General features: G+C 53.1%; 1 protein-coding gene across 5 annotated transcripts in view; it reads left to right on the top strand.

Moving 5' to 3' along the window:
- Positions 1 to 21,592, top strand: part of LOC125640257 (semaphorin-3D-like) — a 52,962-nt gene that overhangs the window by 20,199 nt on the left and 11,171 nt on the right. The window contains exons 1-7 of one of the 5 annotated variants that reach the window (XM_048858620.2): positions 9,956 to 10,045; positions 15,293 to 15,505; positions 16,691 to 16,805; positions 19,501 to 19,661; positions 20,108 to 20,170; positions 20,621 to 20,740; positions 21,480 to 21,582. In XM_048858620.2, the coding sequence (XP_048714577.2) occupies positions 19,596 to 19,661; positions 20,108 to 20,170; positions 20,621 to 20,740; positions 21,480 to 21,582 (352 nt within the window). In that variant the 5' untranslated portion in view covers positions 9,956 to 10,045; positions 15,293 to 15,505; positions 16,691 to 16,805; positions 19,501 to 19,595. Of the gene's footprint in view, positions 1 to 329; positions 534 to 9,810; positions 10,046 to 15,292; positions 16,806 to 19,500; positions 19,662 to 20,107; positions 20,171 to 20,620; positions 20,741 to 21,479; positions 21,583 to 21,592 lie in introns of those variants that run through there. The other 4 variants (XM_075130623.1, XM_075130622.1, XM_048858621.2 and 1 more) reach the window with 4 other exon arrangements.

Below are 21,592 nucleotides of genomic sequence, written 5' to 3'. Positions count from 1 at the left end.
AGGTTCCTGACTCATCTCTATCACCCCAAACAACTGGAGGTTACGGGCCACGTTTTGTACAGTACATGCATTGGCTGTCCTGCTGTCACATGGGCTCTGGGCCCAGCCTTCACACTCCTGCCTCTTAAGGTCACTTCCACAAGGGATGAGATGTTAAGTACGCGTAAGGCTCACACGAACAGTACGTGCCATCCAGCGACCCATGCACACTCACAGCACGGAGGGCTGTTCCCCTCGCCTGGAGGCACCAGGGGAAACGCAGCAGGGGAGGGAAGTGGGGCAGGGAGGGAAAGGAACTCATTTATTTTTGTCTTTGTCATCTCATTTAGAGAAAGAGGACAGCTGCCTTGCCCTGAGCCCCTGCATTAAGCAGGGAGCAGCCACAGCTGCTGGGGAATCCATCATGCTTCACCATAGGAACTGAAACCTCCGTGGAATTCATGGAGCATAGAGAGATTTCGGCACACGTGTACATGCAGACAAGTGCACACATCTGTTTTTACAGAGGCACAGGCATGGGCCAACAGACAGAGGTATGTGTCTCTGCACACAGATGTATGCAGATGAGTATGTGCCCATGCATACTGGTACCACCCCTTACACATAACATGTACGTGGAGATGCAAGTAGCAGCACACTAATACACCACTCAAACACTCGAACGAATACACAGAGAGAGGCCCCTATCCCGATTTAGATCCAGTAAGCACAGCCCCAGAGCGACGCGCTATACAGTAGGGGGGCAGGATGGCCTGGGAATGCCTCCTGCTTATGCCCTGAGCAAGTGTGAGACAGACATAAGCTTTAGGCCACGAAAGCTTATGCTCAAATACATTTGTTATTCTCTAAAGGTGCCACTAGTCCTCCTCGTTCTTTTTGCGGGACGGTGGTCATTCATGGCCCTGTCAGTCACCCTTTCTCCAGCAGGCAAGGCCTGACTCAGTGCATGATTCACTTTTGCTCATGGAACTGGGGGGGCTCTCTGGGTGTGCCTACACTGCAATTAGACACCCACGGCTGGCCCATGCCAGCTGACTTAGGCCCAGGGGCTGTTTAATTGCAGTGTAAACATTTGGGTTCAGGCTGGAGCCTGGGCTTTGCGACCTTCCCACCTTGCAGGGTCCCAGAGTTCAGGCTGCAGCCCGAGCCACCTCAGTTAAACGCCCCACGAGCCTTAGCCTCACTCAGCCGGCACAGGCCAGCCGCAGGTGTCTATTAGCAGCATAGACATACCATCCAAGTCCCTCTTGCAGCCCTGATGAGCTCCTCCATTCTTGCCCCATCCAGACGCTGCAGTCCATCCTCAGCACGTCCAAAATGGCCACGGGGGCGTGGCAGCGCATCCTAATGCTCTCCATCCCTTCCAGCAAGGGCTGAACCTGTGGCTTCTTTAGCGCCCCCGGCTCCAGCTCCTGCTGACTCAGGAGAGCATCTGCAGGTGAAAGCAGGACTGCAACATCAGGCCCCCCAGGAGCATGAAGTCTGGATTTAAGCACAGGATCTGCGGCTAATCCACTCATGCCTAGCTCTCCCACATTGCAGCGCAATGCCAGCCCAATGCAGCGGGTATCTGGGGGAGGGGGAGTAAAAGGCACTGAGCTCTCCTATCTCAGGCAACCTAAGAGTGAGTCACCCACAATCTGATCTAGCAGGAGGCTCCTCTTCCAGCACAGGGATCTTTACCACCCTGTAACGCTCACAGACTGCGTGCAACCCCCTTCTGGCTGTCGCCACTGGCTGCTCCCCTGAGCTGCACCCAGCTGTTGACCCCATCATCCTGGGCATGGCCCATCTAGCTCCAAACAGGAACGTGAGCCAGCAATCTCCTGCAAATGTTGTTTCTGGATCATTTCGGAAACAATCAAGAACTGCTGAGCAGTGCAGCGCACATGGCAGGCCCCATTGGGCTGGGGGGATGGAGCAGGGAGCATGTTGTCATTGCTGTTGGTGCCATCCTACAACTCAGAAGGCTCAAGCACAACATACGCTTCCATTTTGGGAGGTGATCCACAGCCTAGATCTCACCGCCAGGATACGGGTTCCTTGAAATTCAGTCGACAGCTCCTTAGCTCAGTTTCCTCCCATAACTCCTAATTACAGCCCTTGGGAGGAATTCTATGGGGTAACCATAGTGTTTACACCCTCCACTATAGCGGTCATCTTCCACCTGTAGATGGGTACAAATCCCTCAATCAGGGATCGGCTCTAATGGAGGCGCATTGAACAATGCTACAGGACGCACAGACAAAGTCACCGAGTCTCAGCCTGCGATCCGTTGCTCCCAGAGTGCTGTCTGAGCTTGGCACAAGGAGAGTGGCACTGCCCCGGTAGCCTGGGTGGCCAGTGGGATCGGGAATGCACGACTCCGGTCAATGGCTCAAAGCCAACCCAGGTCAACAGTGATTAAGTTGTAACCATCTGAAGGTTGCTTGGTTGCCTATGTGAAAAGCCTGTCCAGTTTCAGTGCAGCTCGTGGTGGACTGGTATCTAGACAACAGCTAGTAGCTGCAGCCCGCAGCAGCATAGCTGGGAAGCTGGCGCTGTTCTACAGAGGACTCTAGTTTTCAGGTTTGAAGGGCCGTGCCATAGTTGTGGGGTGGGTGGCCAGGCCGTAAACACAGGGGGAGTGCTGTAGGTCGACACTGAGGTGCATCTGGAGAGCTGTGGGGCGGAGGGGGCAGAAGTGCTGCTGGCCAGGTGGCGGATCATTGGCACAGAGGTGAAGGAGCTGCAGGTCAAGCAAGGGGCGTATACGGCTCATCCTGGGATCATGACCGGCTCTGCCCAGGGACACTGGTCCTTTTTCATGAGAGAGAAAATTCACCAAAACCTTGCCCCCCACCCCCGACTCCAGAACCCACAAAGACTGGCCCGGCTCCCACTGACAGTATCCAGGTGCGTCTTCCCTGCCACAGTCCTGGCTCTGAAGCCAGACACGCAGAAGTGCCCTTGCCCGGCCGCCTGCACCCACCAGCACGCCCTGCTCCAAACGGAGTGAGAACACACTTGTCGTTCTGGACAGTTGATTACATAAAGCTGTCGGGACTGTTTAATTTAAGCTTGGATTCATCATCTGCAGCTTGTTTCCATCCACTGGACACCCGCTTCCCCCCCAGAGTACATATAAACTCTGCCTAGGACAAGCTCCCGCCGAGAGTATATTTGGGAAGAGGTTTATAGCTTGGGGCCGTTATCCCTTGTACAGGGGAGCCCTTGCTTGGTTTCTATCCTAGGGTGGAGTGGTGGAGAACCTGCTAGGCCTGCATTGCCAGGATACTGCTGGGAGAAAGATGCCCCTGCTGGAGTCCTCACTGATATGGGCAGGGCACTGCTGTGGGAAGCAGCGCCTGCTGCGGGGCCCCTAGTCAACATGTGCTGGGGAGGGCGGGGCGCAGAAGCGCCCACAGCTGCATGCCCAGTTGGCTGTGTGGAGAAGCTCAAAGTGCCTCTTTGGCATGGAGTGGATGGACACTGCTGTGTGGGGAAGCCCACCAGGGAGCTGTGCTTCCAGCATAAGGACTGCCAGGGGAGGGGAGAAATCGGTGAGCCAACTTTAGTTGAAAATGATCTTTGACATTCTGTTTCCAGAACTGAAGGAGCCCCTAACAAAGCAAATGCCAAGCTGGGGGAGGACTACCCCACACAGACACCATGGAAGCTAACTTCACTGCACCCCTTAATCACACAACCCTGAGCTGCCACAACGCCCTGCCCATGCCCCTCAGTCCTGACCTGCTGCACTAATAGTGCCACAAACATAGGCATTGCTGCTCCTGAAGAAACAGTGAAGCCTGGCCTCTGATGCTTCTGAGGAAGGTGCACAGACCTGGAGCCTTGTAATTTCCCCACCTAGCTAGTGTAATGATGGGTGCTCCTTTTATTCCTTTAAGTGCCTAGACCTTTTTGATCCTGGGTATACTGTTTGCCTCAATAACATCCTGCAGCAGGGAGTTCCACAAGTTGCATTAAAAGACTGCTACAGTAGACACTGGGAGCAAAAAAGACAGAACAAGGGCAGTAGAGAGAAAAATGGCTTTCCTAAGCCTTTTGCACTGTAAGAAGGATTTATATCCAACAATATCAAGGCAAAGAAGCATTGGCTTGAAGCTGCCTTGAATTAAGTCCTGGGATAGTATAGAGCACTACTTCTCAACCAGGAGTACGTGCACCCCCTGGGGGTACTCAGAGGTCTTTGAGGGGGTACATCAACTCATCTAGATATTTGTCTGGTTTTACAACGGGCTACTTAAAAAGCATGAGCGAAATCAGTACAAACTAAAATTTCATACAGACAATGGTTTGTTTATACTGCTCTATATATACACTGAAATGTAAGCACAATATTTATATTCCAATTGATTTATTTTATAATTATATGAAAATGAGAGAGTCAGCAATATTTCAGTAATACTGTGCTGTGACACTTTTTATGTCTGATTTTGTAAGCAAGTAGTTTTCAAGTGAGGTGAAACTTTGGGGTACACAAGACAAATCAGACTCCTGAAAGGGCCACAGTAGTCTGGAAAGGTTGACAGCCACTGATATAGAGGGAACAGGGAATCCATTTTTGTAACTGTGCTTCCTTTGCCCTGTACCTTTTAGCAATGACTGCCCACCTGCTTTGGGTTAAATATCACTGGCTGTTTCCTTTGCCTTTTTGCAGACTTTGAGCCATGTTCACGGCTAGCACAAGTAGGTGAAAGTCTCCTGGACTCGTATCCTTTATAGCAATAGTGAACTGGCCCTCTTGCAGGGGAGGGCAGTTGTCCTCTATTATTTGGATTTCATTTTGAGGCCTGATCCTGATCCCAGCGGGAGTTTCCCCTTGACTTCTGGAGACGCAGGATTGAACCTTGGCACAGGGTATCCACCAGCCCCTTTATTTCATCCCCTGGAGGTGGCGTGTGAAACACACCAGCTCCCCCACCCAACCCACAGGGCTGTCGTTCAGGCGCAATCCTAGGCTGTGGAGGGTCAGGGCTCTGCTCCATCTGCCCCCCCGCCATCCTGCAGCCACCTAGGACCATCTTGGGGCATCAGGTCACTCAGGGCTCCCTCCCACTGCTCAGCGCTGTCCCCAGACAGGCACATTCCATTTATAGCAGCCTGCAATTACCAGCTAGCGTTTTCCCAAGGCTTCCAGCAACCAGTGAACACTGACAGGAGTCTCAGGCCAGCCCCAGCCCTGGCCTTGTGATGAGCACTGGGTTTGCTCTGCCCAAACCCCTGGGGGGGATGTGGGGAGCATGCAGGCTGAGCTCCGCTGTCTCAGCTTCCTGGCCAGGATGCTGGAACATGTGCAGGTTTTAGTCCATCAGGAAAGGGCACGATGCACATACACCCAGCTCACAGGAGAGGCAGCTCCAGGCCGAGGAGGGGGAAATGCAAGCATTGCTGTATGTAGAGGAGGATATAATATATCACATGAGATAGAACATCCGTACAATTTACTCTGGGGGCGGGGGAGGAGGGGGAACTCATCAGGACAGAATGCAGTATGTGCATCTAGCTGCCACCCTCTATGCTGTTACCCAGGGCAACCTCCCTGCCTAGCGGTGCTCCAGGCATTGCCCAGGCCCAGAAGAGCCACTATGGTGGAGATACACCTGTCGCTGCTCCTGCATGGTGCTGGAACAGCACCCCCCCCACACACACACACACACTTCCTTTCTTCACTACTGTTGCTCATTTTATTTGTTGCCCCCGAGCCTCTCTTCTTCCCCCTTGCAGAGGGGACAGGTGGCCCAAGCAGCAGCCGCTCTGGGGGGATGGCAGGAAGAAATGTGGTCATGAGGGTGGAAAATGGCTCTTTGATGCCAGCCTTTCAAAGCCCCGGCACTGAAGTGGTGAATCAAAGGAGAGAGAACAGTAATGGTCTGGCTACACTGCAATTAAAACCCCACAGCTGGTACAAGCCAGCTGATGCAGACTCCAGAGGCTCCAGCTAAGGGGCTGTTTAACTATGGTGTGGTCCTAGAGCCTGAACATCTACATCATCCACCCATGAATTGTGGGAGATGTCCTCTGACCTTTCTGGGTGCGTGGTGGGGAAATTGTGGGAAGGAATTGGAGGACTAGTGTCACTCAAGAAGTATTAACCTGCATAGAATATCAGGGTTGGAAGGGACCTAAGGAGGTCATCTAGTCCAACTGCCTGCTCAAAGCAGGACCAATCCCCAATTTTTGCCCCAAATCCCTAAATGGCCCCCTCAAGGATTGAACTCACAACCCTGGGTATAGCAGGCCAATGCTCAAATCACTGAGCTATCCCTCCCCCTCCTCGACATGACACTGTGAGCATGTTAGCAGCTGTGCGGGGGCTGGGGGGGGAATTGTGTTCTCTCAGGCTGTACCCATCCACCCCCCCCCCAGGCGAGCCAAACCAAGTAAAAAGCACTGGAGTTAAGGGTGGGTGTGTGACAGGCCCGTCTGCCCCGCTGTAGCCACTGCCTACACCAATGGGAAGGGATTCTCCCATTGGCACAGGTAACCCACCTCCCCAAGAGGTGGCAGCTAGGGCAGGGGAAGCATGGTCTACACCAGGGATTAGGTCAGCAGAGATCAGTCTCTCAGGGGTGTGGATTTTTCACCCTCCTACTGTAGACCAGGACCCAGTACTGCAAACATTGTCACATTGCTTGCACGCATGCCAGTGCTGCTGCAATACAAGCCTATCTCTGCAGGACGCTCCCATGCACAGGGTCTGGCTGCCTTGCCATCTGGGCAAGATGCAAGAGGTACCTTTTTGAGCAGGCTTTTCAATAGCTGCAGCCTGCAGGCATTAGATTCCCCGGCTAGTGCACTCTGTGATCTTGGGATTCCTCAAGGACAGAGGTGACTATGCTGAGGGAAGGGGGACACCTGCTCCCCATCCCTTGGAAACTGTTTGGCTCTGCTGTAAAATAACTGAAATCCTATAGGGATGGGCACCTAAACATTCGGGCATCCTAAAAACATCATTAATGATGCCACAGTGCAGCACTGTGGGCAAGTCCCTTTCCCTTGCACCTGGGTTTACTTAGCCAGCTTGAGCTCTACAGAACAGGGATTGTCTCTGCATAGTGCATAGCACAACAGGGCCCTGATCTTGGCTGAGGTCCTCAAGGTGCTATTTTAATAGCAAATGAATAATGATGAAAAAAGGAAGAAGGAGGGTCCAGGGAACTACAGGCCACTCAGCCTCACCTCAATCCCTGGAAAAATCATGGAGCAGGTCCTCAAGGGATGAATTCTGAAGCACTTAGAAGAAAGGAAAGTGATCAGGAACAGACAGCATGGATTCACCAAGGCAAGTCATGCCTGAGTAACCTAATTGCCTTCTATGAAGAGATGACTGGCTCTGTGGATGAGGGGAAAGCAGTGGATGTGTTATTCCTTAACTTTAGCAAAGCTTTTGATACAGTCTCCCACAGTATTCTTGCCAGCAAGTTAAAGAAGTATGGGCTGGATGAATGGACTATAAGGTGGATAGAAAGCTGGCTAGATCGTCGAGCTCAACAGGTAGTGATCAATGGCTCCATGTCTAGTTGGCAGCTGGTATCAAGCGGAGTGCCCCAAGGGTCAGTCCTGGGGCCGGTTTTGTTCAATATCTTCATTAATGATCTAGAGGATGGCGTGGATTGCACCCTCAGCAAGTTTTCAGATGACACTAAACTGGGAGGAGTGGTAGATATGCTGGAGGGTAGGGATAGGATATAGAGGGACCTAGACAAGTTAGAGGACTGGGCCAAAAGAAATCTGATGAGGTTCAACAAGGACAAGTGCAGAATCCTGCAATTAGGACAGAAGAATCCCATGCACTGCTACAGACTAGGGACCGAATGGCTAGGCAGCAGTTCTGCAGAAAAGGACCTAAGGGTTACAGTGGACGAGAAGCTGGATATGAGTCAGTGTGCCCTTGTTGCCAAGAAGGCTAACGGCATTTTGGGCTGTATAAGTAGGGGCATTGCCAGCAGGTCGAGGGATGTGATTGTTCCCCTCTATTCAACATTGGTGAGGCCTCATCTGGAGTACTGTGTCCAGTTTTGGGCCCCACACTACAAGAAGGATGTGGACAAATTGGAAAGAGTCCAGCGGAAGGCATTAAAAAATGATTGGGGGACTGGAACACATGACTTATGAGGAGAGGCTGAGGGAACTGGGATTGTTTAGTCGGCGGAAGAGAAGAATGAGCGGGGATTTGATAGCTGCTTTCAACTACCTGAAAGGGGGTTCCAAAGAGGATGGAGCTAGACTGTTCTCAGTGGTAGCTGATGACAGAACAAGGAGTAATGGTCTCAAGTTGCAGTGGGGGAGGTTTAGGTTGGATATTAGGAGAAACTTTTTCACTAGGAGGGTGGTGAAGCACTGGAATGGGTTACCTAGGGAGGTGGTGGAATCTCCTTCCTTAGAAGTTTTCAAGGTCAGGCTTGACAAATCCCCTGGCTGGGATGATTTAGTTGGGATTGGTCCTGCTTTGAGCAGGGGGTTGGACTAGATGACCTCCTGAGGTCCCTTCCAACTCTGATATTCTATGCTTATTAAGCAATGATTCTGCCACTGACTTGCTGTGTGGGCTTGGGATTCTTTGTGCCTTTCCATACTGATTGTACTCCCTCATCAGTCCAATGAGCCTGACCCTCAGGTTTAAAGCCCTCTTTACAAGGAGTTCCGTAGTTCAGAATACTCCTGGTTGGGTGGGGCTGTGAATAGGAATGGGAGGGTGGGATTTCAGCCCCACTCCTACAGGGATCAGCTGTTGGAGAATTGATGGAGCTGGAGAATTGATTCCCTTTAGATATTGCCTGACAGCTTGTCCACAGGGGGGGATTTGTGCTGCTCTTCCCACACCGATGCAACACCACACGTGCAAGTGGTTTTTACAAAGGTGCAGCATGCCTGCGCTGGGGTTTGTCCCACGACTCCTCTGCTGGTGCCAGAGTTTCTATTGCCACTGATGCAATTAATTCTCAGATGCAATTAATTCTTTGCTGGCCCAAGCCAGCAAAGCCGAGTGGATTTTTTTTTTTAAAGATTTTTTTTTTTTTAAATTTTAAATTAGATTTTTTTATTTAAAATCAGACATTTTTTATTTTGTTACTTACATTATAGCATTTTTCTTTTTAAAAATAAACCTGTTTAAAAGGAAATCTGATTTTAACCCAAAATATGTTAAGGCCGAAACTTATTGGCGTTTAGTTGTAAATGTGAAACATGCTTTGATAAGAGATGTTTATGTGGCCAAAAAGTTTAAAGTTGTTTTGTTTAATAAAAATAAATTGTATTTGCCATTGTGTGTTTAATTCAATTCCAGTTACCATCCTAATGCAGCTCGGCCCAAATAATGAGCCAAAAGCTAATTCTGCTGTAAATAAGCAATATATCATTCACCATTTCCAAACATACTAAAAGTGTACAAGTAACAAGAATCTGAAAATAATAAGCTACAGAATTGCTTAAATAAATGTTTATAGTTATTGTGTACCCTCCGACGTAGCAAAAAGTTGTAACGTGTCTAGTGCAAAGACTCTAGTTTTAAATCAACGTTTTAAATTATTACATCAACCAGTGAGAATGCACATTTCTTTAGGAAGTAACTGAAATGCAAATGGAAAAGTTCATTATAACCAATGAGTTAAATCAAGGCTTCCCACCTGATGATTTACATCATGATTTCAATCACTGACTTCAATCACCTTGACTTAAAACAATCTCCCAGGCAGCAGTGAGAACTGCAGGGGCTCAGCACATGCAGGCCAAGAGCCCAGATTGTTCAGCCCTGCTAAATGCATGGCCAAGAGAGATGCAAAATTCCTTCCTTTCTGTTTTCAGCTGGAAGCGGCACCAGAATCTCTCCCAGCAGAACATGCTCCCTGGAGGGAGGAGCAGCTTTCCCTGCTGAGAGAGGAGCCCCCGGCCAGAGAATCCACCAGCATGCCAGCCCTGGTCTTTAGCAGGCGGCACCTCTCCACTGCCCCTGCCCTGCTGACTTGGATTCTCCTGCTGAGCATTGGGAATGGTGGTGCCTGGAAGCAAGGTGTCCCTCGCCTTCGCCTCTCGTACAAAGGTAGGGGGGAGCCTGCGGCTGATCAGCCCTGCAGTCAGAGCCAGGATTTCCTTGGGGTTCATGCCCAGTTCAGAATGATCTAGAAGTAGCATCAGGTAGCCAAGCTGACTGGCAGCTAGTGAGGCCAGGGCTGGTGGGAATGGGTGGGGGGAGGAGGATCTGGACTATAGGGTTTGGGTAGGGCCAATATCAGCCCTACAATGGGGCTTCTTGCTCTGCAGTAGTTGTGGCCAGTGAGGCACCAGAACCCGACAGAGGCTGAGCTCAGCTGACTGCAGTATGACCTGGGTGGACACCAGCATGGCCAGAGAGCTCAGAAAATGCCACTACCCCAGGGGGCTCAGGCAATGCCCATCTATCTGCTGCTGTCAGGGATGGGGGTTGGAAAGGGAATGGCCCAGAGGGGAAGTCTCGGGCTGCCCTTGGGGCACAGGAGGGGATCTAAAAATACCCCATTTCACCCTGAGACTCAGCGTACAGTGCTTTATAATGTTCCATGTACTGTGTAACGCACAGGGGCAGGGCCAGCCCTCACCATGGGGAAACGTCACACACTGCAGGAGGCCTTGGGCAACCTCTAGCTACACAGGCCACACAACAAAACACGTTGTTCAATTGCATGGGGGAAAGCGTACGGACTTCAGTGTGAGGGCGGGAACAGAGTCAGCCTGAGTTCACCTGGGAGGAAGCATGTCTAGTGGTTAGAGCAGGTCATTGGGAATCTAGAGAGCCAGCTTCTGCCACTGACTCAGTGCATCGCCTCAAGCGAGTCACTTAACTCAGCTTTGTGAGGCTCAGTCAACCAAGACCCAATACATGGATGCAGGGAGGCTGTATTCCCTGCCCTCTGTGGTACAGAGCTCTGTGGGGGCTCCCTGCAACCCCCACCCCAGGACTCTTATGGTGGGCCAGGGAGGAACTGGGGGATCTGCAGGCTACACAGCTCCACTGCCCAGCACCCTGCAAGGAAGGGGCGATGGCGGCCCATAGAGGTAGCAGCAGCTATGGAGCAGAGTCATTGCTGCACTACGGCCTGGGGCAAGGGTTCCTACTCAGTGCCCAGCCTGTTTACTCCAGCTGTGTGGGGGGGAGTGAGGATTCACCCTTCGTGCTGCCGGAGTTTTAGCTCTCGTCACAGCCCCAAATTCTTCTCTGTAGGGGTGAGTTCACACACCACAGCGTCAGCCCTCGGCCTCTCTGCTAAGGCTCCCAGCACAGCGGCGGGTTTGTGAAATGGGCACACATCCACAAGGAACTGGACTGAAACCCTCAGCTGGTCTCACAAAGGGGCCACCAGACTGGCATCATGCTGAGTTCCTTTTAGGGACACAGGGATTGCCAGACTGGCTCACTCCCGAGGTCCATCTAGCCCAGCGAACTGGAGGCCAGCACCAGATGCTGCAGAAAAAGGTGCAAGAATCTGGTGCTTGGTAGTGAGAGCTTGGCTCAAACCATGGGGGCTAATATCACTTCCAGAAGCTTTGCTCTCAGTTATGTTAACTAGCTAGCCTCGTTATCCATATAGACAGTTCTTAACTTCCTAGGGCAAGACAAGCTGATTGTACATTGGGGGAAAGCTTGGGTCAGTTTTGGATTTCCCACCTTTCCGTTTCATTGACGGTCCCCTTGTTCACGTGTCATGAGGCAGAACAGAAGTTTCCAGTCTCCCTTCTCTATCCCTGTCAAGGTTCCTTCCCCACTCTGAACTCTAGGGTACAGATGTGGGGACCTGCATGAAAGACCCCCTAAGCTTATTCTTACCAGCTTAGGTTAAATACTTCCCCAAGGTACAAACTTTGCCTTGTCCTTGAACCCTATGCTGCCACCACCAAGCGTTTTAAACAAAGAACAGGGAAAGAGCCCACTTGGAGACGTCTTCCCCCAAAATATCCCCCCAAGCCCTACACCCCCTTTCCTGGGGAAGGCTTGATAAAAATCCTCACCAATTTGTACAGGTGAACACAGACACAAACCCTTGGATCTTAAGAACAATGAAAAATCAATCAGGTTCTTAAAAGAAGAATTTTAATTAAGGAAAAGGTAAGAGAATCACCTCTGTAAAATCAGGATGGTAAATACCTTACAGGGTAGTCAGATTCAAAACATAGAGAATCCCTCTAGGCAAAAAACCTTAAGTTACAACAAGACACAAAAACAGGAATATACGTTCCATTCAGCACAGCTATTTTACCAGCCATTAAACAAAAGGAAATCTAACTCATTTCTAGCTAGCTTACTTACTAACAGAAGTTCTGAGACTGCATTCCTGATCTGTTCCCAACAAAAGCATCACGCAGACAGACAGACCCTTTGTTTCCCCCCACCTCCGGATTTGAAAGTATCTTGTCTCCTCATTGGTCATTTTGGTCAGGTGCCAGCGAGGTTACCTTAGCTTCTTAACCCTTTACAGGTAACAGGATGTTGCCTCTGGCCACAAGGGATTTTATAGCACTGCATACAGAAAGGTGGTTACCCTTCCCTTTATATTTATGACAATCCCATTCATGGTTTTATAGCCTTTCATAGACACGTAGAGCTGGAAGGGACCTTGAGAAGTCCTGCACTGTGGCAGGACCAAGCAAACCTTTATCACATCCCCTCCTATTCATCTCCTTTCTAAGGAGACAATCCCAATCTTTTCAGTCTCTTCTGAGGAGAGCCGTTCCAGGCCCCTCCCTGAACCCCTGCTAATTCTGCAACTGGACCACATCTGCCCTTGACCTTCTTTCAGCTAGTGACATAAAGATGATTTGTCTAGTTATTTACACTGCACTCATCACTGGGGTATGCAAGTACTCATCCTAATGGTGCGATATTTCGATGCCACAGCTACTGACAACACTCTTAAGTTCATGTACCACATAGCCCCTTTCAGCCAAAAGGATTCTGAAGCATTTTACAGACTCTGTGGAGGGCTCCAAGGCCCAACAATGATATGCAGCCACCTCTGGTATAGAATGCACTCGCTCGTGAACAGCACACAGCAAAACTACACAACAGCTTAGAGGATGGGGGAGTGAAGACTAATCTGCATAGCTTACTCATGAGTTGGGATCCAGCCAGGCTGCTGGAATTCAGCATTCCTGCTCAGGAAAACCAGCATGGGCTTGTAAGGCAGAGGCCCAGCTCACCAGCCAGTGCCTCCGAGACCTCGCAGCCTTCACTGCCTTTCAGTCCCTTTTCTTCAGGACTTGGCTTCTGCTTTTTCCAAGTAAAACAGTTTAACCTTAGCTCCACATGTAAATCAGGACCTTCCCCTGACCCAGGGTCTCCTGTTGGCTGCTCTCCCACGCCCCAGGCCTTTTGCCTGGGAATTAAGGCAAGCTGCTCTACTCCCTTCTGCTGGAGATGGCTTTACACCCTCAGGCCGCCCTTTATACTCCCGCAGGCCTGGCTCTGAGTCACAATCTTCTCCTACGTGACCGCCTTCAGCTCAGCCTGAGACAGGGCTCTTTAATGACAAAGTGGTCGGGACGCTCTCTGATTTTCACCCAGCAGCATCATAGCACACCCTAGCTCCATGCTGGGCCATTGGATCAGTGCAGACACAGATGAGCACCACTTACTGAACTGCCCCACCAGCAATGCTACCATAGCCAGGCTTCCTTGGAGGCCTCCCATCCAAACTCCAGCCAGGCACAAGCCTGCTTAGTTCACACTAGCTGAGGACAGTGGTTCTGCTGCAGGAAGAACTCGGATGACGGTGGTGGCCTCAGGGCAGAGGTGAGGACCACGGGTGGCACGTCAGGGCAGGGCAGGGATGACACCTGTGACCATAGGTCTCCTCTCACTCCCAGAGAAGAGAGCCAATTGCTTGGCTGTCTAATTGAGGTGCAAGGGGGACTTAGACTGGATGCTCATCAAACACAGAGCTCCTGGACGCCAAGCCTGAGGTAATGGCCCACTGGCTGTGGTCTAGGGGTGATACGCTCTCAGTACAGAACTGATTGGGCAGAGACTGGCACTCAAGCCGGGAGATGCCTTGGGGGTTTGTGGGGAGCCACCAGAACTCAGGCTTGAAACCAAGGACCACAAGGGAGTGGGGGGAGAAGTTGGCCTTGGTCAGGGCTGCCTGCACACACTGTCTGCCACGCAGCATCCGGTGAGGAAGCACAATGCTCCAGAGCAGGTCACCGCTGGGCGATTGCCAGCATCGATAACACGTCTCAGAAACACAATGGCTAGATCTTCCTTTCCTTGGCCAGGCGGGAGCAGAGATTGTTTGGAGGAGAGGACCGAGGAGGGCTTCCTTCTTCAAAGCCAGAACGGCCCTTGTGCTGTGGGCAGAGCTGGGAGAGGAAGCTCCCAGCCTCAGGCCGGCTTGGGGACAACGCAGACAATGGCAGGAGGTGTGACTCACAGACTACACGTAGCAGGGTCAAGGCCACAACGGCCTGACAAGTCTAGGTTTCAAAAACCGCAGAGGAAAGAAACCTCCCAGACTCCCTCCGCCCCAGAGCCTCTTGGGAGCTGAGCTATCGTCAGAGCCCCGCAAGGGGGAGGGGCGTGGGCTGAATGGGGGTGGGGAGAAACACAGACAGTCTTTCAGAAAGGAAATGACAGACCTAAGGCAGGGAGAGCAAAGGAAGGATGGTGCACAGGGGAACACGGCGCAGAACAATAAGGCTAAGCAGCAATATGACCCCTCACACCATGATAACGCCATCAGAAGGCTTATAATAGAATGTCGGCCTTTCTGAGAAAATCCACGCAACTGCTCCTGTGACAAACGTGGGAGGGCCTGAACTAGGGACCTCCAGAGCTGAAAACATAAGCTGCCTGAACTCTGGGGCTGCATGCAACACCTCGTATCCCATTGATAGTCACAGAGGGGGACCTGTACCACATGCACATCAGTAAGTTACATTACTGGACGGGAAGCACTACCAGCTTCTTGGTGTTTGGCCTGCGCTGATCGGCATTCAGAAAGTGAATGCTACTTCAATCTGCTTCAGACAGGCCAGCGTTGAAGCCAGCTGAAATCCTGGACTGGGCTGTGTCTTTCTATCTGGGATGGTGTCGTTACTCTGGGCTTATATATCAGCAATGAGGTTACACCTTAACGCTGCGTGGTCTGCTCTTAACGTAGAGGGCTGAACGTTCCAGGCGACTGGACGCGGGCTGCAGAACCCTTTGCCTGCAGGTCACTGGTTCACAGATTGTTAGGGGCTGGACGTTGTTACCATTGGCTGGTTGGTTGGTGGTGTAGGCACACAGTGTATTCATGGGCCTCATTCCTGTTCCCAGCAGGCAGTTATCCGTATCACACACCACTAAGTGGCCCCAATGGACTCCTTTCACACTGGCAGCAAAAGGCTTGATTCAAATCCAGACTGTCCCCAGGCTTTTGGGGTGTTCGGCTCAGGGTTTCAGTGCTGGCCCGTCTGCAATGGGGAGAGAGAGAACGCTCTCCGAGAAGAGCAACACTTCAGGCATGGGAGGCACTCGGATGCCCTCGTGGTGAGCACAGTTCAGGGGAAGGCTGGGTAGAGATGCTCAGCAGGCTGCAGTGATTATGGGGGACCTGGCCAGGAATGTAAATATGCTTGAGGGGATAACGATGCCTCATCTGCAGATAAGGAGCGGGTACCTGGGCTCTCCCAGCCACACACAGTGGGGATCTCCCTGCTCCACCCCTTTCCCAGCCCCCTCAGACTTCCTGTTTAACTAAACAGTTCCCTGCCCAGGTTTGTTTCATGAGTAGGACAAACTGGGTCAGATTCCCACCCACCTCTTCATGAAGGGAATGGGACAAGCCAAGCTACAGGGAGGAGGATGTGAAACTAGAGATCATGGCGATGAAGTTAATGCTGCAAGTGCGGGACAATTCATCCTGCCTGGAAGCCAGATTGAATCTTAGCCCCAAAGAACACAGCGGGCCTGAGCGAAGCCCATCATGAATCCTGGCTGACCTCTCCCCTGCTCACGAGGAAGGTCAGAAGGTGAAGCACTGCTAATGGGAGCATCCTGGGCTCTATCGCCCTAGGGACCTCATTGCATTACTCTGGTTAATTAAGCAGGGTGGGGGAGTGTATTGGATAAACCTTTGACCTGCCCCTGCCCCTCACTCTGTTCTGTATCCTCAATGGACCTGGCCTACATTTCACTCCGGGTGAGCAGGGTCAGGGGAGCAGCCCTGCCTCCAGGGAAACATCCAGCCTTTTCAGAGGCCGGTGAATGCCTTGTGGCTCTGGGTCCTGCCCAGCTCCCGCCTGGGGTCACTCACAGGGCAGCGATCATCAGCTTGGGGGAGGGTGAGTTCCCCACTCTGGCTCATTCAGACTGTGCTCACCTGCCCCGTTCCAACAAACACTGGACTCCAGATTCCCTAGGCAGATTTGAAAAGTTTTGTCCTCGGCATGGGGGTGGGGAAAGCACACAGAGGTCGCCAGGCTGCAGCCAGGTAAACGGCACTGGAGATACAGCTAGCAAGTGATGATGCCAGCCGTAAGAAAGTGCACGGTGAAGAATGCCTCCCCTGGCTAGTTATAGGACACTCCCAGCAAGAATGGTTAGTGCCAAGGAACTTCCCTGGCTCGCTGTGTATGAAATGACAGGCCCAGTCATTAGCCAGGCTGAGCTGGGCGGAGCCGGGGAACTGATTTGCCATTGAACTGCCTTGACTGAAGCTTTCTCTTCGTACAGAGACTGAGAACCAGCACCTGCCTGCTGCAAATGCTGCGGCTGCTCCTTGCCCTGCTGGGCTGAGCAGATGTCAGTGGAATTTCCAGCTCGCTGCAGTTGTCCTGAAGAAAAAGAGGTCCTGGCTTCCCCTGTCCCCTGGGAATGGGGCGACAGGGAAAGAGAAATAGTCTACAATCCCATGGCCTGTTTTAGCATGTCTCTCCATGCATCCCATCTCAGGCACCCGTGCCCCCACATACACAGATCCACACCTGCACAGACACATGCTGGCGTGCTTGCTTCCCAGACAACCAAGTTCATCCCATCTTTGTAGATTTCAAGGTCCTGCACAGATTCTCCCAGACCTAGGACTCGCATCTCATCTCCTATGCATCCTCAGCCCTGTCACTCAGCCAGTAACGCCTGCCTCGTCTCCTCTCTTGTTTCCTTCTTCCACTCCTGTCTTCCGACCTTCCCCCAAGCCCCCTCAGCCTCGCATGACCTCGCAGTGCAGTGGGCCAGCACTCTTGCCTCAGTCAGATTCCTCCAAGAGACATAGGAAAGTGATTGGTTAAGGGTTTTAAATGCCCTAAGGTGACTCTTCCCTCTGGGCCTCCCATCACTTCTTGTCTGTCTGCATCAGTCTTCTACTGAGTAACCTCTCCAGGGCAGCGGCTGCTTTGACGTTTGGGTTTTGTACAGCGTGTGGTCAGCACTTAATCAGAGCAAAACTCCATGCACATCCCTGGAACAACAGGGGGGTGGATTTGGCTGTGTCCCCCAGACTGATACATGTCTCGTTAATGCCCATGCAGCCCCCTATCCAGGCTCAGGCTAGATTGGGCAATGTTTCAGGGACGATTAGCCAAGGTGGAAGATTTCCCCCACCCCACCCCAAGCACCCCTGGAACTCAGCCAGGAAGGGTGAGCCAGACAGGCTCAGAAGTGTCCCCACAGGTGAAGATGAGGTGGTTGTGGGCAAGAGAGAGAGTACGGCCAGATGTCCTTATGTCGCTGCTCCCCATGTGCGTCCATGTCTCTTGATTGCTTTGCAGCCAGACGAGCGATTCCTGCTGCTAGCCAAGGGGGACGTTATAGCAATGGGAGAGCGAGCTGGGTTCCAGTCCAGCTCATGCCTAGGGCACTCAGTCACCACTCGGTCCATCGCCTTGGCTGTTGCGTGCAAACAGAACCGGGGGGAAGAGGAGGATCGGGAGCCTGGCAGTGGCTGTCCAGTCCTGCCCCCTCGCCTGAGGGCACTCACCCTGCTAGCACTTTCTCCAAAGCAGCACCGAGTCCGTGCTCCTGTGTCCGCTGGTGGGGTGGCAGGAGGAGTGGGAGGTAGAGCAGTGGGCTTTGCGCTGTCTCCTCTGCTTCGTTCAGCCAATGTTGCTCCCGGGAATCTTGCCATCCGGGGCTTGGCCTGTCAGCAAATGGCTGCTCTAAAAGCTACTTTCTGCGCTGGACTAATCCAGAGCTTAACCTCCCCTACAGTTTCAAGGGGGAGGGGAAGAGCTGCCAGATCCCCGCTGGCTCAGCAGTCTGAAGGCACGTCTGCTGAGGGACACTGAGGCTGAGGAATGGTGCAGGATGGACCAAGGCTCAGTAGGGGGAGGTTAAGAGTGTAAGCTCCCCGGGGCAGGGACTGGCTGGCTCTATGCAGAGCAAAGCATGTGGTCAGTGCTTAGCAAATAAAGGAGAAGACAAGCAGGGGCAAAGTCCTGCCAGTGTGCAGAGAGGCTGGGGACTGGGGAATACTCTCCCTAGAGAAGCGGTGACAGCCCCATCCATTGGGACGTTAGCAGTAGAGCAGAACAGACAAAGTATTGGAACATGCCCCTGCAAACAGATTCCACGGTGCAATGGCGCCAGGAAATCACCTCCTGGGGCCTTGCCACCTCCCGTTTCTGTGCTGCTCTCACCCGCCTGTGCCAAGGGCCCTCTGGCATCTCCCCCGAGCCGGCCTGGGCCAGGGCTGGGGAACGCTGCGGTTCCCCAGGACAGAGAGGGAGATGGACTTAGAAGCTGTCGAGATTCCACTTGACCCAGGAGGTGGGGCCCAGCTCACCTAGGGAAACGAGTCCTGCAACACCACAAACAATCACCCCGCAAATCAAGCAGCAGCCACCGGTTTAATACAGCCTTTAATTTCAAGGCTACTTTCACCAGGGGAATGACTGAGGGCTTTTATATAGAAACTCCACTGAGCCTGTGCTCAGGGATCCCTCTACTAGAAATGCAAAATGGACCCGTGCTGCATTCTCAGCCCGCAGTGCCCGGGGAACAGGACTGGGGAGAATTGGGGATTTGCTGCAATGGTTAAAATTCTTCCAGGCCCCATGGCGCCATTGAACTGCAAGGTCAGTGACACTCGAAGCTGAGCTGCCATGACCCTGGGTGGGCCCAACTATAGCAGCTGCTTGTCTCCTGTGGGGCCAGCCAGCTGTCCTGACCTGTGGGACACTCCGCTCTCTGGGAGGGAACAGCAGGCCAGGACTGCCAGAGGCCACACTGGTTACTGGCCAGACGTGGGCTGGGCCATCTTGCCCTGGTGTCGGGGAAAGGGCAGCTACTAGCAGTGCTTGCTGTCTCCCATGGGTGGGGGCAGGGGTAATGCTTGCTATCCCCTGGGATAGTGCAGTCCTTCCCCAGGGCGCACAGGTATGGTGTTCATGGTAGCAAGGACTCCTCCGGGGTCGGGGTAAAGAGGACTTTCCCGGGGAGAGTGTGGGACCGGGTGGGATAGTGCTCACTATCTCCTGGGGGAGGGATGTGGTCAGGGCTCCCTCCTGTGTATGGGGGTGACAGATCCCTCCCCCTCTGCTCTGCAGACCTGCTGAGATCCAACAGCTCCCGCCTGTTGCTGGGCTCAGGGGATGGGCTGGCCTTCCAGTCCTTCCTGGTAGATGAGACCAGGGCGTGGCTGATGGTGGGAGCCAAAAACCACATCTTCCTGCTGCATCTGGACAGGCCAAATGAGGAGCCTCAGAAGGTCAGTGCCGGGTGGGCATGGAAACGCGGTCCTGAGGCAGCCCGGCTTAACCCTTCCCAGCAGCCTGGGGAGCCGGGAGCACAGCTCTGCGTGTCGGAGGGGGCACCGGTACTGCAAAGTCAGCGACCAAAGGCCTGTTATACACTGCCATTGGGGGGGCATTACACCCAAGCGCATGCAAGCCCTGGGGTACGCTGCAGCCCTCAGGGTGGCATTTGCTCATTCACATTGCCCCACGGAGCGGCACCGCTGGCTGGCTGGGCTGCGATTGTGTGTACTGACACGCACCTGCCCTTGCTTAGCACACGTCAGGGAAGCAGGATGGAGCATGAAGCACTCTTGGGGAGCAGCTCCAGCCCCCTTTGCGCAGCCCGACTGGTGCGGGACCACGGAGGAGGAGAGAGGCGGCTGGAGCAACACTCCCAGGCCTGTGCTTTCTCTTGCAGGTTTTTTGGCCAGCCCGCAAGGAGCAGGTGGAGCGCTGCCGGCTTGCTGGGAAGAACGCAGAGGTAAAGCAGGACCCCAACATCCTTGTTCAAAGCTCAGTGAGCCAAGGCCCAGGCAGGAATCTGCCTGACCCACGTGAGTCCACCCTGCCGAGAGCAGGAGGCTCATGGATCTGCAGCCAGTGGGAGCTCAGGCTGCCGGCACAGCTCCCTTAAACCCAATGTAACCTTTAACAATGGGGACAGTAAGCATACAGCTTTGGTCGGGGCCACCAGGCCACTGGCCTTGTCCCCATGGCTAGTGTTAGCCAGACATCGCCCACTCTTCTGGGCATCAGCAGATCTATGGGGAAGTGTACAGCAAATGGCACCAGGGCGTTCCCGTGCCCTGGGGAGGGGACATGCTGGAGACCAGTGTTAGAAGAGGTGAGGGGGCTCCAGGGGCAGGATCTGGAGCACAAAGGCCCAGGGCAATGGTGCTGGCGTTTGAAGGAACCTTTTCTTCCCGAGCAGACAGAATGTGCCAATTTCATCCGGCTTCTCCAGCCGTTCAACAGGAGCCACGTGTTTGCCTGTGGGACTGGCTCCTACCAGCCCATCTGCGCCTTTGTCCAGCTCGGATCCAGGGCACAGGTGAGAGAGACCCTGGAGGGTGAATTTGCCTGGGCCAAGGGCAGTGAGAAGATCCCAGGGTGTGCCTTCATCCCCACTGGGCTCCATGATGAATCCCAGGGTACCCACTCTCTCCTCTCTGGTGGGGCATGAGGAATTGCAGGGGAGGGGCGCACCTAGCTCAAGGAACCTGGTAGCACGTTTTGTGCAGGTGGCATGAAGGACCTCAGGAGGGGGGCAGCATGAAGGGGCCTAGGAGAGGGTGCTCACTCCCCTTTCTCCCCCAGCAGCAGGAGGGAGGCATTCCTGCAGCGGGACCCTGGGGCACACACACCCCTCGCAAGGGTCAATCCTCTCCAGACATCAGCTGCTCCCAGGCCAACAGCAGCTGAGCGACCCAGGCCAGGCCCTTAGTCTCTGACCAGATGAGCTTAACTCGGCCTGCTTGGGTTGGTGCCCAGCAGCATCCCTGCCTGATCATACCCCCAAGACCTTCCCTGTATTATGAGCTCTTAGGGAACAGGGACCATGTCTGCTTCTGCCCCCGGCCCCGTGAACACACCCATCCGATCCATACTAAGTGCTGCTAACTTGGCAGTGGCCGGCCAAGCAGGCCCAACGTGGCTCAGACCCCAGCATACAAGCATGTGCATCTGACACAACGTGGACTTTGAAATCTGGCAGGACTGCCCCAAAGCCGCTCAGATCAGTTCACTCCCAGCCTCTGCCTGGGCCAAAATCTCCCCTTTAACCCCTGCAGGAGCTGGGGGGCTCCCCGATACAGCTGGTGGCCAACTCTGTGGAATCTGGGAGAGGCAAGTGTCCATTCAGCCCCCACGAACCTTTCACTGGGCTACTCATAGGTAAGAGGAA

Source organism: Caretta caretta, chromosome 7 (assembly GCF_965140235.1).
Source record: "Caretta caretta isolate rCarCar2 chromosome 7, rCarCar1.hap1, whole genome shotgun sequence".
Lineage (NCBI taxonomy): Eukaryota > Metazoa > Chordata > Testudines > Cheloniidae > Caretta > Caretta caretta.
The sequence above is the reverse complement of the archived record's forward strand: the minus strand, read 5'-3'. Positions and strand labels throughout refer to the sequence as shown.